Raw genomic sequence first — 21,690 nt, 5'->3', positions numbered from 1 at the left:
CGACCTGCCGATCACAGTCTCCAGGAAGTATGCCTACGCAGATGACCTTGTGCTGATGTACTCAGCTGGAGACTGGCAGGCTGTGGAGGAGACCTTGAGCCAGGACATGCAGACACTAGCGGCATACCTCTACCTATAATGGAGATTGAAGCTCAGCGAGGCAAAGACCGTGTCGGCGGCCTTCCACCTTAACAACAAGGAAGCCAAACGTGAGCTCCAAGTGCACATTGATGGAACACTCCTGCCATGCTGCGCCGAACCAACCTATCTCGGCGTGACTCTGGTCACTCACGTTCTGCTGACACCTCGAGTCACAGCGCAACAATGCTCGTGTGGCATTGATTAGGCGACTGGTCCGATCAGGCTGGGGCAACGGGGTCGGCTCACCATTCCAAAATACCGCCATTCCAATCATTGACTTCCATTAATTCGGAGTGGCGGACCTTTTCACTGCTCAGAAAGGTGTCGCCATTCCGAAAGGATATGAGGGCCGCCATTCTGAACGGAATAGCGAACCTTCGGAATGGCGAGGTATATCTCCATTCCGACGATTTTGTCGGAATGGCGGTATTGCGGAATGGCAGTATTCCGGAATGGCGATGTGTCGCCGGGGCAACGGCCTCATCGATCCGCCTATCAACAAAGCCTTGCGCATTGTGACAGGATGCCTGCGTGAGTGCTGTGGCTCAGTGGTAGAGCGGGTCATTCAATGATTGTATCAGTTCAAATCCCGCCTCCTCCTGTCCACATGTCGAAGTGTCCTTGGGCAAGACTCTGAACCCCAAATTGCTCCCAATGAGCAGGCTAGCACCTTGCATGGCAACTGCCGCCATTGGTGTGTGAATGTGTGTGTGTGAATGGATGAATGAGAGGCCATTGTAAAGCGCTTTGGATAAAAGCACTATATACAGTAAGTGCACTCCATTTGCCATTTACTGATTTGAAATACTAGCTTGTGTCCAGCTGATGTGTTAACAGTGATTATTGTACTACGAATCTATAAATGTTTAGAAGTGAGATCTAGACACGAATAATGTTAGAATTTGTATTTTACTACATTGTAACACTAATTAAAGTAGGGACAAGCCTGAACATGCCTGTTCAAGATCAAGATGACCCTTAGCCATGATGATTGTTTTGGAGCAGAATGATTTCATGCCAAACATCTAACAGAAATCGGATTGCGATCCATTTCACAGGAGCACATTTTTTTTTTTAATTTTTTAATTTAACCTTTATTTATACAGGTAAAAAACACATTGAGTTCAGAAGACTCATTTACAAGTGTGACCTGTTCACAATCATTCAACACTCGTTACACTAAGTTACAACAACAGGACAGAATTACAAATAAAACATACAGGACTATGTGTAACAATAACAACAATAAAAGTCGGAAGTCTAAAAGTGCAAAGTGCATGGGGGATGAGAACAGGGGAGAGTTATCTTAGAGTGCAAGAACATGACATTGGCACACTCACTAAATCAGGCAATAGTCGATATTGAGACTGGTAAGATTACATCCTGTGCTTCCCGTCTTGGAAAACCACTTTATCATAGTTTTTCCAACACATTTTCGTATGCCCCATTGACTTCCATTGTAGCCCAGTGAGTGCCTGCATAAAAACTGCAGCTAGCTCAATACTGGAACGATCAGTGAAGGTTCATGGTAGACGGACCACAAATAGGGCTTAACCAAAAACAATACATATTTGGGGCATCGATTCTCTCGTGCCTCTGTTGCCCCTGACCACAGTCAGATTGAGAAAATACGTGTTAGTGGTCTTCATTCCGAGGATGGGAAATTCTTGCCAATGGAAATCAGATCCACGAGCCATGGCGTACGGATGGAGGTAGGCTACCAACCAGCAGAGTCAATGAATGGAGCGCGCCGTCCAGAATCAACCTCGTGCAAGAGAGAGAGGGAGAGAGAGAGGGAGAGAGAGGGAGAGAGAGAGGGAGAGAGAGGGAGAGAGAGAGAGAGAGGGAGAGAGAGGGAGAGAGGGAGAGAGAGAGGGAGAGAGAGAGGGAGAGAGAGAGAGCGAGGGAGAGAGAGAGGGAGAGAGAGAGGGAGAGAGGGAGAGAGAGGGAGAGAGAGAGCGAGGTAGGGCGTTGATGTTGACTGAGCGCGCGAGCAGAGGTGTATAAAAGCAGGGTTTGCAGTGAAGGACAGATAGCCTGCCGACTCGATATCGATAGGAAATGGAACGTCAAATCACAGACTTCTCTGGCAAATGGAAAATAAAAAGCTCTGAAAATTTTGAAGAACTCCTAAAAGCAGTGGGTGAGTGAATTCCTTTATTGTCTTACTTTATAATTTGATATTTTACTGTTGTCCTTCCTGTAATACATGATTTTCGTAAAGCTTCTGCATGATCACTGTCAGTGTTGCACAGATACTGGCTTCTTAATTAAATAATGCCAATTACCTTGCAAAGGGGAAACAAAGTTGAACAAAGGCAGTCACCTTTTAGCATCCCAGTAGGCTGGGTCAAAATGGTGAAGCAGCATGTTTTGTGGTACACCACCACAAGTTATTTGTCATTGAGACCTTCCTTTTCGTTTTTTTTGTGGTGAATTATTTGCTACCATGTTGCACTCATTAAAAATGAGTAACATACAAATGCAAGGAAACACACACGTGCGCGCACACACACGGGAGTGAGTGAGAGAGAAACAGAGAGAGAGAGAGAAATAAAGAGGGAGTCAGAAGCAGGTCAGAAGAGGGCCAGTCAATGGCATCCATTAAACATTTGAAGACTAATAGCTTGTGGAAGACTGGGGTATTTTCTCTCATCAAAACCAGGTCCTCATGCGATAGTAATTAAAGCCAGTGTAAACGGAACTAAGCCCTGAAATGGGCCCCCTCAGTCAGACAGCACTGAGACTGACATTCCCTCAGTGCCCCCTGGGCCTCCTCAGCTCGCTCTGGGGGTCTCACTGCATGCCTGGTACCATCCCATGAGCAAATATGGACTGCCCCTGGAGAAATAGCATCAGATGTGGAGAAGGAGGGCAGTCTGAAAACTTTGGAATAGGAATTAATGAGTAGGCAGTGAGGAGAGAGCCCCTGCAGTATCAATAAGTTAACCTACCACAAACTGAATGAGTGAGATCCTTCTTAGTCTAAGCTCAGTGCGAACCCACAACCCCCCCCCCCCCCCCCCCACACACACACACATCTTTTCCACCTACAATTAATCACCAACGTCTATTACTGTTTGGTGTGGCTTTTCATCACAATGTCACCACACCACACAATAGCCCATCGGTACATATGTGTGTATGTGTGTGTGCTCCCCAGGTGTGAACGTATTTCTGAGGAAGATAGCGGCAGCCGCGGCCTCCAGGCCGGCAGTGGGGATCACGCAGCAGGGAGAGACCCTGTCCATCCAGACGTCCACCAGCGTACGCACCACCCACGTCTCCTTCACCGTGGGACAGTCCTTCAGCGAGACCACGGTGGACGGACGCCCCTGCACGGTAATACCGCTAACCCTAACCCCCACCACACACACACCCTCTTATCTACACCCTCAATGTTTCTCCCTGAAGCCTATTGTTATTCTATGCATATTTCTCAAGGACTCCTGCATACGGAGGTAGGATCTGTACAATACCTGGCCTCATTTCTCCATGCCTTTATATTGCTTTTAAGCCTGATGTTATTGCATGCATATTTTTCAGGATAGCATACTGAAGCAGGGTTCTACTGCCCGGAGTATGAGCATGTGGTAATAATTTCTGAAGTAACATGATCGTTGCTGTCGGTAATGATACAGTGGTCTGTTCATTCTCTCTCATTGGCTAGTGAAGGGTCTTAGACATAAAGTTCAGTACCATCTGATAGACTTGAGGGTCCAGTAACATGCTGAGTAACTTAGCAGCACCAGACCACAACCGTCTTGGTCAAACTATAGAGACCTTTCTATTTGCATAGCTGTCATTCATATGCACATTGGCCTTCCTCCCGTGTCTCCCTTCAGAGTGTTCCTCGGTGGGAGACAGACAGCAAGATCAGCTGTGAACAGACTCTGCAGAAAGGGGAGGGGCCTAAGACCGCCTGGACCCGTGAGCTGACCAATGATGGCGAACTGATATTGGTAATCCAACCAATTGATAATTGTCAATGTTTTCAAATCAACAATGCTAGAGTCATTCTAGTGGATGAGTAGGCCTATAGGTAGATATTATACTTTACCACTACCATTGTTGAACCGATGTGTATACTAATTCTCTCACTTTTGTGATGTGTTTTTTTGTGCAGACAATGAGTGCTGGGGATGTGGTGTGTACCAGAGTGTATGAAAGAGAGTGAACAACTTTTAAGACTGTTGCACAATATTTCAATGTAAGACTTCTTTCATACTTTGCTTATTCAAGATGTGTCAGTGAAGTAGTTGTTAAAATCTTCTAGTCAATTGCGTTTGTCAGTCATAGCATTGTAAATTGTGTCAGTTTGTGTTTGTATGTGTAATGTTGTCTAACTCGCTTGTGATATTGCAGATCTTATTATTCCTCTACTAAAGCTGTATGCAAAATAACACACAAATAGAGACCATTTTTTAAATAATGTTTACCAAAGTAACTGTAAATCCTACACCTTGTTATGAATAAACATAAACATACTTACACCTTAAACCTGAATGGATAGTGAATTGCATTTGCAAACATCATTCCAAAGTTTCTGAAGCTCTTCAAACTGATGAAACCCTTCTTTATTCAGCTCCTCTCTCTCTCTGCACCCCCCTCCTCCCTGCACCACTGCCTCACATCTCTGGTTCCACTTTTCCATCACTCCCTGCCACTTGTCCTCTCCAGAAACCCCCTCCACACCCTTTCCTCTCCATCCTTCTCCTCCTCTTTGCCCTCTGTGTGCTCCCATTCCTCATCCCTCACTATTTTGTCCGTTAGAACTCCCAAAAAGAATCCATATTTTCTGAACGACGCTATGCCTGAGAGACATTTGGCAATGGCACGGGGAAAAACCGGGGAGTGGTACAGGGAAAGAGTGAGTGTGTGTGTGTGTGTGTGTGTGTGTGTGAGAGAGAGAGAGAGAGGGACCATAAGAAAATAATAGAATATTGAGACCGGCATTATTCCCTCTGCACTCCCTCCCAGCTGCACCTATTTACAGCATGAGCTCAATAAAAGTCCCCCACCCCTCTTCCTTGGCCCTGCCTGCACCCAGTTACAAAGTGTCAAATGACTACTTCTACATTGTGTATGGACATTTCTAGCAAGCCTGTGTCTCAGTCTGGCAGATAAAACAAATACAGACTGATATGGTATACATGGACAATGGTACGGATCACGTGGATAAAGAATGTATTTAACAGACTCTAAGATCTCTCCGCTGCCTCCACCACACCACACACATGGACTTCCTGAGGAGAGTCCTTCCACGGTTCGCAGCCAGGGATGTTTTTTTTCTCCAGGTTTTCAGACGATGAGCACACAAGCCTCCTCTGAGGTTCTCCTCAGTCTGAACACTCTGTCTGTGCTGAGCCAGCAGGCCTCCTGGGAACTCAACAAATTGTTTTCTATAAACTCACAGTGGTATAAGTGAATAAATCTGTGTTAAAGGGAACGACTGAGGAAATGTGTGTGTGTGAGAGTGAGTGAGTGCATGCGTGAGTGAGTGCGTGTGTGTGCGTGTGTGTGTGTGTGAGAATGCGTGCGTGTGTGTGTGCGCGTGTGTGTGTGAATGAGTGAGTGAGTGAGTTACGATTGAAAACCTCAGCTATCATATGTGTAGTTCCTCTTCTGTGCCTTAACTGACAGAGAATGTGTTCTTGGCTTTCGATGCATTCTGCCAAATCCACTGTAATTGTGTGTTTGACAAAACCACAGTCTTATGTGCTCCGGTCTGAATGGAAAATCCTCCGTATTTGCTCAATTAAATAATTATGCAAAGTCACACAGGCACATACCCAGTGTCTACATTTGATTAAACATCAACTTTAATAGATACTTGTTATCCTCATACGGACAGTTAAAACCACATAGATGCCCCGTTCACTCAATCACTGCTCATTCCCCAGGTCACTTTCCACCCAGCTATTATGTCAGCTCATTCCACAGGCGATGATGTCATGGGGCCATGCATCGCTTGATTGGCTGTGGAATGCTGCGGTTTTGGGATCAGGAGGCATCCAACTCCAAATGAGATTGAGGACCAATCATTCTCAATCATATGAGAAATGAATCACTGCAGACAAATAAATATAAATGTGAACACAAACACTCAGAGTCAGCACTGCCATGCAATCTCTTTTAACATCTACTAATGCTTGGTGTGATGTTGCCCTGCATGTTTAATTAGGTGAGAGAGAGAGAGAGAGAGAGGGTGTGTATTTCTGGGTGTTATCCTATCACATGACTGCCCGCCTGTCACCCATGCGACCCCACATGACTAAACGGGTGAGAAGACAGGAAGGAATGAGAGAAAGAAGTGGGTGCCATGTGAAAGAGATCTCTTTAAGCCCAATACATAAACTCTGTATGGTGACACAGTGTTCTGTCACTTAAGAGTATTTCTTAAACTCCACTCTATAAATGGTAAATGGACTGCACTTATATAGCGCTTTTCCACCTTAGCGGCACTCAAAGCGCTTTACAATGGCCTCTCATTCACCCATTCACACATCAATGGCGGTAGCTGCAATGCAAGGTGCTAACCTGCTCATTGGGAGCAATTTGGGGTTAGGTGCCTTGCTCAAGGACACTTCGACATGTGGACAGTCAGAGCTGGGATTCGAACCACCGACCCTTCGATCATTGAACAACCCGCTCTACCAACTGAGCTACAGCCGCCCCACGGAATATGTAGACAATGGGTCGTATGCCCACCTCCCTTGTTCTCTGTAAAGCGCATTGTGTTGCCTCTGGGTATGAAATGCGCTATACAAATAAAGCTTTGATTGATTGATTGATGTGTCTTCAACAGCTCCCGGTGGTCTCCATGTGTCCTCAACAGCTCCTGGTGGTCTTCATGTGTGTCTTCAACAGCTCCCGGTGGTCTCCATATGTCCTCAACAGCTCCCGGTGGTCTCCATGTGTCCTCAACAGCTCCCGGTGGTCTCCATGTGTCCTCAATAGCTCCCGGTGGTCTAGATGTGTCCTCAACAGCTCCCGGTGGTCTCCATGTGTCCTCAACAGCTCCCGGTGGTCTCCATGTATCTTCAACAGCTCCTGGTGGTCTTGGTAGGTCCTCAACAGCTCCTGGTGGTCTGTGTGTCCTCAACAACTTAACCCATGCTTTAGCCCTGTCTGCTTCAGCAGAAAAGGGCATCTTAAATACTGAAGTGAAATGTTGTTGTTTTTGTTCTCTCCCGTCACTGACACTCTGCTACTACTGTTGGTGCTAGCCATGATTGAGTGAGTTTCAACATGCCCTCATGTGAACAGAACTCAAAATACCTTTTTTGGCATTAACCACATCATTGTGATTTTAATAATTGAACTGTTATTGTGCATTGAGATTTAGGTAGCCTAAATATTTATCTTATGGATGAAAATGTGATCAAGAAACAACACCAAAAAATGTTGATCAAATGTTTTAGAGCTGTAGAATTGTTTCTATGCGTCATTGTAATGGGATTTACAACATTTTGTCTTGTAGACCGTGGCAAGAGCACACTCCTGGGAGTTGAGTGGGTGAGGACAAACCGCCACCGGATGCAAGGAAAGGTCTATGAACCTCTTTATTTCCAGTTGGACTCCGTTTGGGAAAGCAGAAGGAAGTGGAAGAAAACCTCCTAAAATCCGAAAATGATGAAGAACGTCATCAGGAAGTTCTGGAAATGTTTTTGTTTGATTTTGAACTACAGCAGGACTACGAGTTGTTCATGACTGAAGTCAGAGACGAATGTGACATCCCTGTGTGTGCAAGGTTCGGTAGTGTATAAATGAATAAAACGAATGTGGCTGAGGTCTGTATACATTGTTGCCGTCAATTTCTTACAAACCTTCTGAAATATATGCCCTGTTGTGTGTGTGTGTGTGTGTGCGAGAGACAAGGTAAAATCAGATAGCCTTTAGTAATCCCTGGGGGGGGGGTAGGTTTGTTCATGTTAAATTCAATAAATATTACAAATTAGGTCCCTCTCCTATCCCATATCGTATTGTATATGCTGTTAATAATTTTGATTGAAATATTTTTGTGCTTTGGCAAACAACCAACACACTCCAGACAGGATTTGCATCTGGAATCTTCCATCCAATGGATGGATGTATTGCTATTACACCACAAGAGTTTGTGCAGGGGTCTGCATTGCGCTTGGCACAGCTACTTTTAGCTATGTTAGTGTCGCCATGCTTACCTGTTCAGTCAGGGTGTGCTATACTACTATACTATACTAACTGAATTACATTTTTGTTAAATGCACTAGTTAAAATGAGTGTACTTATAAAGTAACTTTAAAGAACTGCCTTAACTTGTATACTGTTGTGTGTCTTGTGTATTTTCATTACCTTATGTTATGTCATAAGGTAGTGACAATCACAAGATACACATTACCTTATGTCATAAGGTAGTGACAATACACAAGATACACATAACAGTAAACAAGTGAGGGCAGTTCTTTAAAGTAGCCTATTGTATAAGTAGCCTATTGTATATGTATAATGTATCACTGCTGCTGTGACATCAAATACCCCCCCCACTGACGATTAATAAAGGCTATGTTATCTCACGTCATCTTAGTGTTCAGCTGCGCCACAGTCTAGCAGACCACAGTCCATCTTCAGATCTCACACCAGCACAGCATGAGCTCACCACCCCAATCCGCAGGTCCAGGAAGATCTGGACACCTTTCGCTGAGGAGAATATGGGTCAAACTTCATGTTGAATATAGTGACATACTTCCACCTGCGTTGAACACACCCATGATCAATAATGGCCTAGGGAAGAATACACTGATCAATAATAAATATAATTATGTAACAAGCCAACTAGATGACCATCGTGTGTGTTGTGGGCTACTATATCATTTGTAATTTAGCTAGCTAGCTTCATATCCATCCATATATAAAACAAAACATACCAGATCCAGATATGACTGTCGGTACCCGATCGGTTTCGTCGTATATGCGGATCACGAAACATAGGACATCTAGTATGTTTTGTCCAAGTGGCGATGCCGTAGTCGCGCATGCGCCGATCGGGTACCCACAGAGGGCGTAACTTTGGTGGGCGAAACCTATGTGTGGGCGTAACTTTGGTGGGCGTAACCTATGTGTCTCCAGTCCGCTGCCAGATACTATTGCTTTATTTTGGTGTGTTGGGACTACTGCCTCTTGTGGTGCCAACAGAGAAATGAAGGTCAACATTCAACAGAGGGAGGGAGGGAAGGAAGGAGGGATTGATAGCAAACGCTATACTAGGTGCGCTGGCTTACAGCCATGCACAAAAATCTGAATCTGAAGAGACCATGGAGCTATTATAAAATCGAGACTGCCTAGCAACTGGGTAGATTCAAAATACAGCAGTGCAGTGACACCTTGTGGTGAAACTAAGGAACATGCATAATAGGAAGACGTCTCCTATACTAATTTTTCTCATCCTTTATCTGTAGGCTATCCATAGTAGTAGTATTTATGATAACCACAATGTACAACAATAGTGAAACAATGCTATAATGCTTTAGCATAAAAACACTCAGGTAGGCCTGCTAGGTAACTGCACACATTACCTAAAAGATACACCCTTTTTTCTTTTGTTTCCTACAAAACGTTTTAACTGCTGATCAACTGTTTTAAGTTTTCAAATGCTGCTCAATATTCAACAACATATTTAATTTAGGCCTAGTATTCTGCAGTGAGCACACGTCAAGCCTTTCCACCCGTCCCCCCGTCCCCCTCCTCAAATAGCCTACCACATGCCTTCCCAATCCTTGTGCCTGCCCTGCCGCAACTGTCACATGACAATACTTCCTGAATCGCACATATTTTTGTGCTAGCCAGCTTAAAATGCCGTTATTGCAGAAAAGACAAAGATAAGCTCTTAAAAGAAATACGACTAAAGAAGAAATACCATCAAAGAAAGAAAGAAGCCAGCTCGATTAAAGCAACAGAGATTTTGTTCTGAACAAATGGGGAGATTCATGGAACGTTTTGCGGGCCGATAACAAATTTGCCAGCTGTTATTGGTCTGCTATTGTGTCAGATAAGGAAGTATCTGTCAAACGATGACAAAGCCGACATAGGGATACAAACTAGCTAACATATCTGAAATATTCGCACGCTAGCACCCAGCTATTGTAGCCAATCCCTTTGAAAATATAAGGGGATACCCAATTGCATCAGCAATGTCAAAATACACAAGTTTTCCGGAGCCAAGTGACGACACCAATCCATTTCAGGTGATATTTTAATGGAAACTGTGTTATACTACATATTATGCATTGTGAAATAATCATGGATGTCGTTTTGCAAGTCCTGCCTAATAGCAGACGTGTTGTTGCTCATGTGATGCGTCGCTGCACTCTATTAACCTATTTGGATCCACAGCTTTTCAATTAGATATTCTTTGAAACACACATACGGCAATCTTTCCTCTTAAATCCGTGTAGCACTTTGTTTGCACCTCCAACCAACGTTTGTTTGCATCTCCAACACTTAATGGGCGAATAGCGCGTGACGTCACTGTAGGCAAAATTGGATCGTTTGATGTGATTGATATAAAAAAAGAAGAGGATGTGATTGATATAATTGATTTCTTGTTTGTCTTCATGCCAGGATCCTGCAGTGACTCAACACAACAGTAATACAGAGTATGCCACACTGGACCTTTACAACCCATTTGACAACAAAATTGGGGTGAGGTTTGTGTACTTGAGGGAGTGCATGTCTTTGTTCTACCTGTGTGAATATGTGCAGAATATGACTTATCATGGTCAAGATCAGGGATTCTCAACCTTTCTTCCCCAGAACCCCTCTAACTAACACCTGATGGAATTAGCGCCCTCCCCTCTTCCCATGTTGTCTGTGTACGTCCTACTGAAGCCAACACACACTGGACCTTCCTAACGACTTGGGGGGGTAAATTCCATCAGTTGTAAGTTAGGGTATGAAGTGCTTCAGCAGTTTAGCAGTAACGTTAACATTGACACGATTCGGAGTTTCAGATTTATTTATTCTTTATCTTGATTTAAATGGTATTGTAGTGTTGTAGAGACAAGGCTTTTGGCCCTATCAGATATATTAATGTATTTCATTACAATTTCTGTGTGACATGCCAGTGTCATTATTCTAACAAATATTTGTCTGTCTTTTGTCTAGCTAAATGTGTTATTAAGGCCTCAAATCGGCGCCCCCCCTTCCCCCCCGCGATCATTGGTGCCCCCCTAAGGGGGGCCCAGACCCCAGGTTGGGAAACCCTGGTCTAGACCGAATATATGTGGTCCATGTTATAGGGACATTACATTCCAAGCGGTTGGGCATGGTGATGTGCACTACTAACATGCTCTCCCGTTAGAGAGAAATCTGGAGGAGGACCACCATTGATTCCAAATGGTCTTGTTCATCCTCAACGTGTTCATAATCAGGATTCTGTCATGGTTTTCCTCTTCAGCCTCCACCTCCCTTTGAGGCCACTTCACCGTCTGCTCAGCCTCTTCCTGCTCAGACTCCACCTAGCAGGACCACCCCCACTGAACCCAGGAACTATGGCTCCTACAACACCCAGGTACATGCTGTGTAACTTATGCATAATTATGCATTTGCTGATATTGCCTTTCTAAAAAAAAAAGTTATAAAAAAAAAAGGAACCGTTTTTCTCACCTTTTTGTGTGATCTCCGTTTCCTTCCTCTCTCTCACACCCCTCCCCTCGTTCTCACTCTCTCTGCTCTCTACTGTCGCTCTCTACTCTACTATCTCTCTCTACTCTCGCTCAACTGTCTCTACTGTCGCTCTCTACTCTCTACTGTGGCTCTCTGCAGCAGACGGTCATGAGCGCCACCACGGCAGAGCTACTGAGGAAGCAGGAGGAGCTGGAGAGGAAGGCCAAAGACCTGGAGAGGAGAGAGAGGGAGCTGGACTCGCACGCCCTCGGCCCTGGAGCCAGTAAGAGAGGGAGGAGGGAAGGATGGAAGAGAGGGGGGGGTAGTGGGGACGGAAGAGGGTGATCTGTTTGAAGAGAAGGAGTGTTGTCATATGAAAAATGATGGAGCGAGGGATGGCGGGGACGCTGGAAGTCATGATCGAGACTAGAAATCTTGTTACCTATAAAAGGTAATGGTTTTCCCTCTCCCTCCTCCCTCCTTCTCTCCCCCCTCCGTCTCTCCCTCCCTTCCTCCCTCAGCCCGTCAGAACAACTGGCCTCCGCTTCCATCGTTCTGCCCCGTGGGACCCTGCTTCTACCAGGATATCAGCCTGGATATCAGCCAGAACTTCCAGCGCACTGTCACCATTATGTACTACTACTGGATGTGTGAGTCGCCCCTGTCCATCTATATAAATAAATTAACCTTTATTTCAACAGGCAAGTCCGTTAAGGACAGATTCGTATTTACAATGGCGGCCTGAGTAGTGACAGCAGGCTGGAGGATAAAAACAGGTTAAAAGTGCAAAAATACAACTACAATACAGACTGTAGTTGTTCTGTATCTCCTCTCCCTGTCTCTCCTTTCACCCCCACATAATGGTCCACCCCTCTTTTTCCTCTTATCTTCTACCTTTGTTCTTTTGTTGTTTCTCAAATCTATCCACTTTCTTTACTCCATCCTTTTCACTCCATCCTTTTTACCTCTTCCCTTATCTTCCCTAACCTGACACACCAGATGGTTTGCATCGCATAAAAAGGGCAGGCACTTTCAAAAGTAATTGGCAGGTGATTGGATGAACCATCTGTCTAGAACCGTCAATCACGCGCTAACTACAACTGCTCCTCGCTATCGTATCGTCACACCAGTACACACGTAGCTGTTTGCATTTCCTCTTTGAACGCTGATTGGCTAGATTGTTTTCCGATCTGGCATAAACAGATCTCTATGGAGAGTATCCAGACTGATTTGCGAGAGAAATAGAATGTGAACTCACAAGATCAGGACGGTCTCACAAGGCTTATGTAGGTGCTCATCCAGGCTCTTGTCATCTTCCGCCTGGACTACTGCAACTTTCTCCTTGCTGGGGCCCCGGCGTCGGCCATTAAAACTCTGGAGCTTGTCCAGAAAGCTACTGCTCGCCTGGTGTTCAACCACCCCATGTTCTCCCACACAACTTCCCTTCTCTGTTCTCTACACTGGCTCCCAGTAGCAGCTCACATCCAGTTTAAAACTCTGGTGCTAGCCTACAGGGCAATGAAAGAAACAGCTCACTCCTACCTCCAGGCCATGGTCAAGCCCTACGCCCCCTTCCGACCACTAAGCTCTGGTACCTCGGGGCGACTGGTTGCTCCTGTCACTCCGAGGCCCCTGTGGTCAATTGACATGGTCACGGCTCTTCTCTGTCCTGGCCCCGCTGTGGTGGAATGAACTGCCCACTGAGGTCAGGACAGCAGAGTCACCTCTTGCACTTTGCCTTTAGCACTAGATTATGCTCTTAGTCACATGTTTAGAAAGGAGATGCACTTGTGAGTTCTGGTGAGTATTATTAGTACACTGACTTCCTATGTTAAATTCAGTTATCTTAAGTTGCTCTGGATAAATGAATGTAATGTAATATAATCTTCCCCATCTCTCTCACTCCTCTTCACCCCCCCTCACACTCACTTCTCCCACCCCATCCTTCTATGTGTTATGTGTTTATTTTCTATCTCTCCCTCCTCCAGTCACAGCCTGCACATTTCTCTGTAACTTCATCTCGTGCCTGGCCCTGTTCTGTGTGGACGCTTCTGGTGGGGTTGGGCTGGGCCTGGCCATCCTCTGGGTCCTCCTCTACACCCCCTGCTCCTTTGTCTGTTGGTACAGGCCTGCGTACAAAGCCTTCAGGTAAGTACCATTGTGCATTTCCAAACAAGGGTGATCGTTTCAGACTAACACGACATATTCCGAATATCTGTGGTTAATTACATTTGTGGTATTTCTAACACTTGTGCAAAAAATACCTTCCCTCACAGGAGTGACAGCTCCTTCAACTTCTTCGCCTTTTTCTTCATATTCTTCATCCAAGTAGTTATCTACGTCATCATGACCATCGGAATTCCCGGTTGGGGTTTCAGGTATGTGGGACAAAATGACATCAACTATTATGAGGGACTAGGAAAGTAGGAGATCATTAGTTTAGGTTCAACTAGGACTTACTATCACATTGCATCTGTTCAAGACCTTTATCTCTCCAATGTGTTCCTCCTACTTGCTCTATCTCTCATAGATTCCCCTCTGTTGGTCCTCTCATCTTATGCCCTTTCTCTGCCCTCTCTCTCTCCCCCCCCCCCTCTCTCTCTCCCTCTCTCTCTCTCCCCCCCCCCAGTGGGTGGATTGTGAGCCTGGCTGCCCTGAAGGTCAGTGTGCCTGTTGGAGTGATCATGATGCTCAATGCCGTCCTCTTCACTGCTATGACTGCCATGGGAGTGGTCATGCTCAAGAAGGTAAATGAAAAGGGACTAATAACGGGACACTTATGACTTGAATTGCAATGACAATTTCAATTCAATTCAAATGAGCTTTATTAGCATTAAATACAATGGTATCTGTTGCCAAAGCAAAATGGTGATTTTTGGTGATGACAAAATGTGCAATGTTGTCACTAGTACAGTCTTGTTATAAACATTAGCAACTTGATCTATTGAGTGCGACCGTTTGTTTTGATATCTGGTTACACATCACTTGGAAACTGACAGCAGGTATAATATATGTGATATGATGATGAATCGGGTATGTGTGTGCTGATGAATCAGTATGTGTATCAGGTATCAATGCTCTCCTCTTTCTCCCTCCCTCTTTGTCTCTACGTCTTCCTCTCTCTCTCTCTGTCTGTCTCGCTCTTCCAGATCCACTCCATGTACAGGCAGACTGGTGCCAGCTTCCAGAAGGCCCAGGCTGAGTTCGCCACTGGAGTTATGTCCAACCAAGCTGTGCGACAGGCAGCTGCCACCGCCACTGTTGGCGCTGCCCAGGGGGCCTTCACTGGGGCTCGGTAGAGGGGGGGGGCAGGTAGGGAAGCAACCGGGCTGGTAGGGTGAGGGAGGTAGGTGTGTTGTGTGCCATATGAGGGTGTACATAGCGAGTTGACTGGATTTAGGCTGAGTGCAGGAGTCTAGTTGGGGACTCACAAGAGGATGCAGGAAGGGGACATACTATATATTTAGTGAGAATCCTGAAAAGAAGTGAGACACCCAACAATACCTGGTGATGGAAATACAATAATGGACGCTAATGACGTTACACAGTGAAGATGTTGAAACAAACGATTTCTGTGTCAACTGGGACAGTGAAGATATTTTCCCCCTCAGTGTCCTGGATTGATCGTCCTGAAATGTTTTGATTTTGGTGACAGTTTGTGCTCATTATTGTAAAAGGGGTTGTGGTAGTTTGGAGAAAAGACTGGGTAGAATGTTTCATCTGGATATGCTGAAGTGATGCTATTTAACATTTGATTAACAGCTGAATGGTTCGTTTATATGTGGCCAACACTCGTGTAGTAGCTCTAACAAGTTGTTTTGATATTCATGAGAATGTCTATTTACACACCTTTTGCCAAAATCGTATCTGTAAATGATAAAACATGCTTTTTGTTGTAATATTACAGTTTCTTATGTTGGTGCGGTTGTTGTCATGGTCGTCATTCTTGTCATTATTTTAATAAAGTAAATTGTTATGCCTGATTGTTTTGTTTCTTGTAGTCGAGAGCATGCACTGTGTGGGATACCGGTTTGCCTTTTTATTCTCCGGCGAGCTCACCAAACTCCAACAAACAGACTAGCCTAAAAAACTAGGTTGATGATCAAGAAAGAAGACTGTCACATGCAATTCGTCACACCTGTATGGTGGGTGAATACATGTAGCCTACAGTAATTTCTGAAATTAAGACATGGAATGGAACAACAAATGTAACTGATCTTCGACAGTCTCGTACGGCATACTGAAGTGTAAACTGCATTGACCCTTTTGACAAGCACACACCGCCTTCTGTGAGCTACCATACCGACGTCAGTTACTGTGCCACACTGAAGATGGCGGAGGCTGCAGCGACACCACAACACCGGTTTTTTTGCCACTGCTGTAAAGCTGAAATCAAACCAAAACTCCCGGTGAGTTGTACAAGTAGCCTACTCCCACCACGCGCTCCCGTTCGCTGGTGGGTTGATACATTGCCGTATCAATGTGGCCATACATAGACTGGGAGTTAACGCCTCCTGAACACACACTATCATAGATTATAATACGCTTTAAAGTAAAAACAAGTAGCCTATGAATTGTATTACGCCGCACAGCCGTTTAATACTAGAATAATTGTGTCTGCACAGGAGCTGCGCTCATAGAGATCTTCCATTTTAGAGAGTATTCAAGTTTCGCCTTTGCGTTGTTGCCATATTTAGAAGCATTACTGTTGGCGACTGTGTCCCCAGTACGCAACTGTCAACCGCATGTGAGAAACAGAAGGGAAGAGGCAGGGTGTCCCTTTACGCCACCGGGCGCACTAGCTAGTGTGAGTGAGTTAGAGCAACTGACATTTTTTCTCTCCGCGTTTACAAGCACATGATGTATTTTACAGGATTTTGACTTAATTCACCAGCCTGCTTCAGTTATTTGTGAGTGCGCTGCCTGCATGTCATAATTTAAAGTTTGATGAGACTTTTGTCCTCCAGGAATATGTATGCCCCAGGTGTGAATCTGGCTTCATTGAGGAGGTAACAGAAGACTCCAGGTAAATAAAATATTATTTTTCTATTTCTATTCTTTGAAGTAGGCTAGTTCTGACTCCAACTGAACATGCGGTCTGATCGTGTAGGTTGGAATTGTCAGTTCAGTTTCAACTTGCTCCTCCATATGAAGGCCTACCCTTTTCCCCATGTCAACATACTACATTGCAGTAATTGAACTATAAAGAATTTTGCCTTTCAGTCTTTTGGAGAACAGCACAGCAGTGCCCAGTGAAGATGCAGGCACACTTTTCTCAGAGGTGCGCCCTTCTACCGTATATAAGTCCTCTTCACTTTCCTCAACAATAGTTCATTTTACCTTGAACTGACGGACTCATTCTCTCCCCAAAGCTGTTGCAGCTGATGTTCATGGAACGCTCTGCCCTCCTGTCGGACCCTACCAGCTCTGACTCGGATACGGACCCCAGCCCCATCCACGGTGCCACAGCCCCTGGCCGGGTACAGGGAGGCCTGGGGGGTAGCACCCCCAGAGTCCCTCCGAGAGGCACGGAGGTCTTAGGTCCAGAGCCTCCCTCTTGCCCACCAGGCCAGGAGAGGAGACCGTCCCGGCCTGAGTCTACCCCAGCAGTAGAGGGGTGAGTGGCGAGGGGAGATACTGTAGATGTGTTGGAGTAAAAGAGTGCGGGCCGTACTTCAACGTCATCAACCTTTTGTTGATCCGGTACCCCAGCAATAAGTGATGTGCGTGTGACTTCTCCAACAGACTGGAGATACACAACACTGATCTCAACTTGATCTGCTCCGGTTGTAAGCTAACGCCTCAATTCCACTAACTCTGTTTGCGTGGCATTCCGATAGCAGGCAGGTTTTATTCCGTCCTCCACATGGCTCAACTCCCACCGGTTGCATTTCAGGAGCAAGCATTTTGTTTGATATTCTGCCAGGTCGCCAGGGGGAGGGACCTAACTACTAATTTCTTCTACTACTATTTGATGCATCCTAGATCCAGATGTGGCATCCGTCATAAATAGACCTGGTATCTATCTTTACTGGAGCTCTGCGGGGAGCCGGTTCTGAGACGCTTCTGAAACGTGCTACAGCGCACCGACCGCGGTCAACTCCGGCTGCCATATGGTAACCGGAATGCACCGCAACCAGACTCAGTGGAATTGAGTTGTCAATCTACCAAAACTTAAGGGGCTTGACCATTATGTTTGTCCCATACAGTATGTACCTTTTTCCCATCTCAATAAGACTACATTGCAGGGATTTATCTATAAAGAATCTTGCCTTTCAGTCTTTTGGAGAACAGTACGGCAGTGCCAAGAGAAGATGCAGGCCCACTTTTCTCAGAGGTGCGTCCTCCTACCTGTGTATTAGTCCCTCTGACTTTCCTTAGCAATAGTTAGTTTTACATCAGAACTGACAGGTCTGTTCTCTCTCCAAAGCTGTTGCAGCTGATGTTGATGGAACGCTCTGCCCTCCTGTCGGACCCTCCCAGCTCTGACTCGGACCCGGACCCCAGCCCCATCCACGGTGCCACAGCCCCTGGCCGGGTACAGGGAGGCCTGGGGGGTAGCACCCCCAGAGTCCCTCCCAGAGGCACGGAGGTCTTAGGTCCAGAGCCTCCCTCTTGCCCACCAGGCCAGGAGAGGAGACCGTCCCGGCCTGAGTCTACACCAGCAGTAGAGGGGTGAGTGGCGGGGGGAGATACTGTAGATGTGTTGGAGTAAAATAAGAGTGCGGGCCGTACTTCAACGTCATCAACCTTTTGTTGACCTGGTACCCCAGCATTAAGTGATGTGCGTATGACTTCTCCAACAGACTCTAGACTGATCTCAACTTGATCTGCCCCCTCTGTATGCTAACCCTAATGTATAGGCCATATGGTATGCACAATTAACACTTGCTCTGATACCCGTTGGTGCACTATGGACACCAACTAAATACTGCAAGTCTCGTCTGAATGATATCTTGGTTTGGCTATTGTTTGCAAGCTAGCTAGCTACCACTATTGGGTTCGGTGTCTGTATCAGGGCGGCAGCACTAATTTGGGGCAAAGCTGCAGCTCCTTGCAGCTAATGAGCAGGCTATATAATCCTAGAGTAGGCAGCTGGAACGCTGGAGGCAGTTCTATTTGGAGCAGTATTTCTATTGGCTGGTGTATTTTGTTAAAATTAGCCAAAACGTAACTTAATTAAAAATCCAACCTTGTCACGGTCTCTCTGGGACCCGTGCGGATACCTGTGCCAAATATGAGGCCGACGGTGTCCGAGGAAAGGCCGGACATTGGGACAGACAGACTGACAGGCCAAGCTCATTTATGTGTTAGATAATGTCTATGGCTTTGCCACATGCATGAACATCCCAGAGACTGTTGTTTTCCCAGTGGAATGTGATTGTCTTTTCACTTGACTTGATTTCTTGCATGCCTGTTTTTAGAGGCTGTTCTCCCTCCACTCAACTCCCAAGCCTCTATTGATGGAGGCATTGGTCTGTTTATAGAATGATACCATAGACCAGTACTGTATTGCTAATAATCACATTTATGTCCAAAATTTGACTTTCACTTGATAGTGACAGTCTTTTATCTTTGTTTATCTAGAATCGTGCAGCAGTTCATGGCCGGTCTGTTTGCCAGCAATGGGAACCCAGGCTCTGCACCAGCTGCTTCTCTGTAAACAAACTAATATTCCCTCAGAATTAGCATTTTCAGAATAACTTTGTTATAACATTGAATACATGATCTTTTCCTCTGTCTGTCTGCCTGCCTGCCTGTTTGTCTGTCTGTCTCTCTCTCTCTCTCTCGCGCTCCTAGGTCTATGTTGCACTCAAACCCCGGGGATTATGCCTGGGGTCAGGAAGGTCTAGATGCAGTTATCACAGAGGTCAGTGATGTCATCACTCAAAGACCAGGCCTCATGGCAGCACCATGAGTCATAAACCCTGTCTCTGGCACGTTCACTTTAATGCCCTCCGTCTCTCTCGTCCTACTCTCTACCACCTATTCTCTCTCTCTCTCTCTCCATCTCTTTGTCTCTCCCCCAACACTCTAGTTATTAGGCCAGTTTGAGAGCTCAGGTCCACCCCCTGCAGAGAAAGAGATGATCTCATCCCTCCCTACAGTCAGCGTTTCACAAGAGCAGTCAGGTGGGTTCTCAGCAGTCATCATACTCTGTGCTCAGTGTCTGACATCACTGGTTCCTGGAACAATTTTGTGTCTAGATCCAACCGATATTAAAGAGGAAAAATCGTTTTTTGTAATCAGACCATGTACTCCTGCTAGGGTAACGACATATCTGTGCTCAGTGTCTGACATCACTGGTTCCTGGAACAATTTTGTGTCTAGATCCAACCAATATTAAAGAGGAAAAATCGTTTTTGTAATCAGACCATGTACTCCTGCTAGGGTAACGACATAACCCAAGCAGTAAAGTTGCTACACCAAAGGAGTGAAGCCAAGGATGGACACCAACATATTACAAACCAAAGTCCTGTTATTGCATCAGCCAAGCTCAGGGTATATTGGATCTAGGCTCATAGCACATCTGACTTCAAACTTCCCTGTCCCTATCTTTCTTTCTCAGACTGCAGATTGGAGTGTCCGGTGTGTAGGGAGGAGTATGCTGTGGGAGAGTCTGTCAGACAACTACCGTGCTTCCATTATTTCCACGGTGACTGCATAGTGCCATGGCTTGAAATGGTAAGGCGTGGGAGGGTTGGTGGTCAGTCAAACTACTGCTGTATTGAACTAGTTATGGAGGACGGTTAGTGAATGTGTCATATGTTTTGCTCGTCAGCTCAGAAGTTAAGTATTGTGCATGTGTCAACAGATGTTTTTAATGTGTACCCCACAATTGACAATCGATGTGTGTCCCTCCCACAGCACGATACTTGTCCAGTGTGTCGGAAAGGTCTTGATGGTGTCGACAATAGCATCCAGTCCCTGTCAGAACCCCCGGAGACCCTCTCCATCAGAGCAGATTCACAGGAGAGACAGGCGATCTGAGGAACAAGCCTCTACCTCAAACCCCACCTCATCACTCCCTGCTCCCTGACTGCTCGTTAGATCTCATTTCAGCTACACCTCATTATCAAAGTCCACCACCTTCACCCCATATACCTATATTTGTTGAGGACCTTTGATGTGAGAACGCTCCAGAATTCCAGCAGGATCATTTTCACAGTATGTGCAAGTAGTCCTAATTGCCTACTCGCTGAGAAGACATGGATTGGTCCTTCTCTTTGCTGCCACATCAATTCAGTGTTCTCAAAGGCTCAGATCTCAAGAACTCACTACCTCAAGCCCCTAGGAAATGACATAAAATGATCCCCAGAGTTCCTAAAAGGTCTGCAGAAATATTTAGTTTTAGTTTATATTAAATCTCTGGGGTAAGAGAATTTTCCTTCATTCTGCTTTTGGAGTTATTGCCTCCCCTTTCCTCCTAATCTACCCATGTCGTCAATAATGTCCATCTCTTTATTGGAATCCGTTATTAAAACTTAACGCTGTGCTCCACCCTTTCCACCGTCTAATTTTGATGAAATCTTGGTCTACTTTACTTCTTTATTGTTATAAAATTAAAAGATAGATTACAGGCAACAAATGTAAAATATCTTTATCACAACGCTTGAATAATAAATAGGACCGAAATTGACCCACATTTGATCATGATAGCAGTAGAGCTGAAGTGAATGGGACAACACAGGTCCGAATATAATAGAAAATGGGCAGACATTGAATTGAATTTGTTTTAATTAAATTTTATTTTAATCACTTTTCTCATTCTCGTGATAATATCTGTGCGCTATTGTGGCTTAACTAGGCCTATAGGGCTAGAGTAGCCCATGCAAATACAGACACCTGTTTCCCCCTGGAAGGGTTGTTAATGAATTATGCATTACAGGCAATTACAGATAGGTC

General features: G+C 45.4%; 3 protein-coding genes across 4 annotated transcripts; all 3 read left to right on the top strand.

Annotated features, from left to right (window-relative positions):
• Positions 1–2,202: 2,202 nt before the first annotated feature.
• Positions 2,203–4,318, top strand: LOC311323118 (cellular retinoic acid-binding protein 2-like; the record flags this gene model as incomplete). The annotated part of the gene is made up of 4 exons (XM_084455278.1): positions 2,203–2,284; positions 3,305–3,483; positions 3,987–4,103; positions 4,268–4,318. 4 exons carry the CDS (start codon positions 2,203–2,205, stop codon positions 4,316–4,318), a joined length of 429 nt encoding a protein of 142 aa, XP_084311404.1.
• Positions 4,319–9,939: 5,621 nt separating this feature from the next.
• scamp3 (secretory carrier membrane protein 3) lies at positions 9,940–15,759 on the top strand. 2 transcript variants are annotated; one of them, XM_084455273.1, is made up of 9 exons: positions 9,940–10,364; positions 10,741–10,821; positions 11,576–11,689; positions 11,947–12,067; positions 12,306–12,434; positions 13,773–13,932; positions 14,061–14,162; positions 14,414–14,531; positions 14,934–15,759. In XM_084455273.1, the coding sequence occupies exons 1-9, from the start codon at positions 10,311–10,313 to the stop codon at positions 15,081–15,083; spliced, it is 1,029 nt and encodes a 342-aa protein (XP_084311399.1). In that variant the 5' UTR covers positions 9,940–10,310; the 3' UTR covers positions 15,084–15,759. The 2 variants fall into 2 exon arrangements, with proteins under 2 accessions (XP_084311399.1, XP_084311398.1); XM_084455272.1 differs by having other exon boundaries at positions 11,944–12,067.
• Positions 15,760–16,115: 356 nt separating this feature from the next.
• Positions 16,116–20,790, top strand: rnf115b (ring finger protein 115b; the record flags this gene model as incomplete). The annotated part of the gene is made up of 9 exons (XM_084455277.1): positions 16,116–16,193; positions 16,752–16,810; positions 17,008–17,065; positions 17,157–17,401; positions 19,372–19,443; positions 19,585–19,654; positions 19,823–19,916; positions 20,354–20,469; positions 20,653–20,790. 9 exons carry the CDS (start codon positions 16,116–16,118, stop codon positions 20,773–20,775), a joined length of 915 nt encoding a protein of 304 aa, XP_084311403.1. The 3' UTR covers positions 20,776–20,790.
• Between the last annotated feature and the right edge of the window lie 900 nt (positions 20,791–21,690).

This window comes from Borostomias antarcticus (genome assembly GCF_949987555.1).
Source record: "Borostomias antarcticus genome assembly, chromosome: 21".
In the NCBI taxonomy this organism is placed as follows: Eukaryota; Metazoa; Chordata; class Actinopteri; order Stomiiformes; family Stomiidae; genus Borostomias; species Borostomias antarcticus.
The sequence above is the reverse complement of the archived record's forward strand: the minus strand, read 5'-3'. Positions and strand labels throughout refer to the sequence as shown.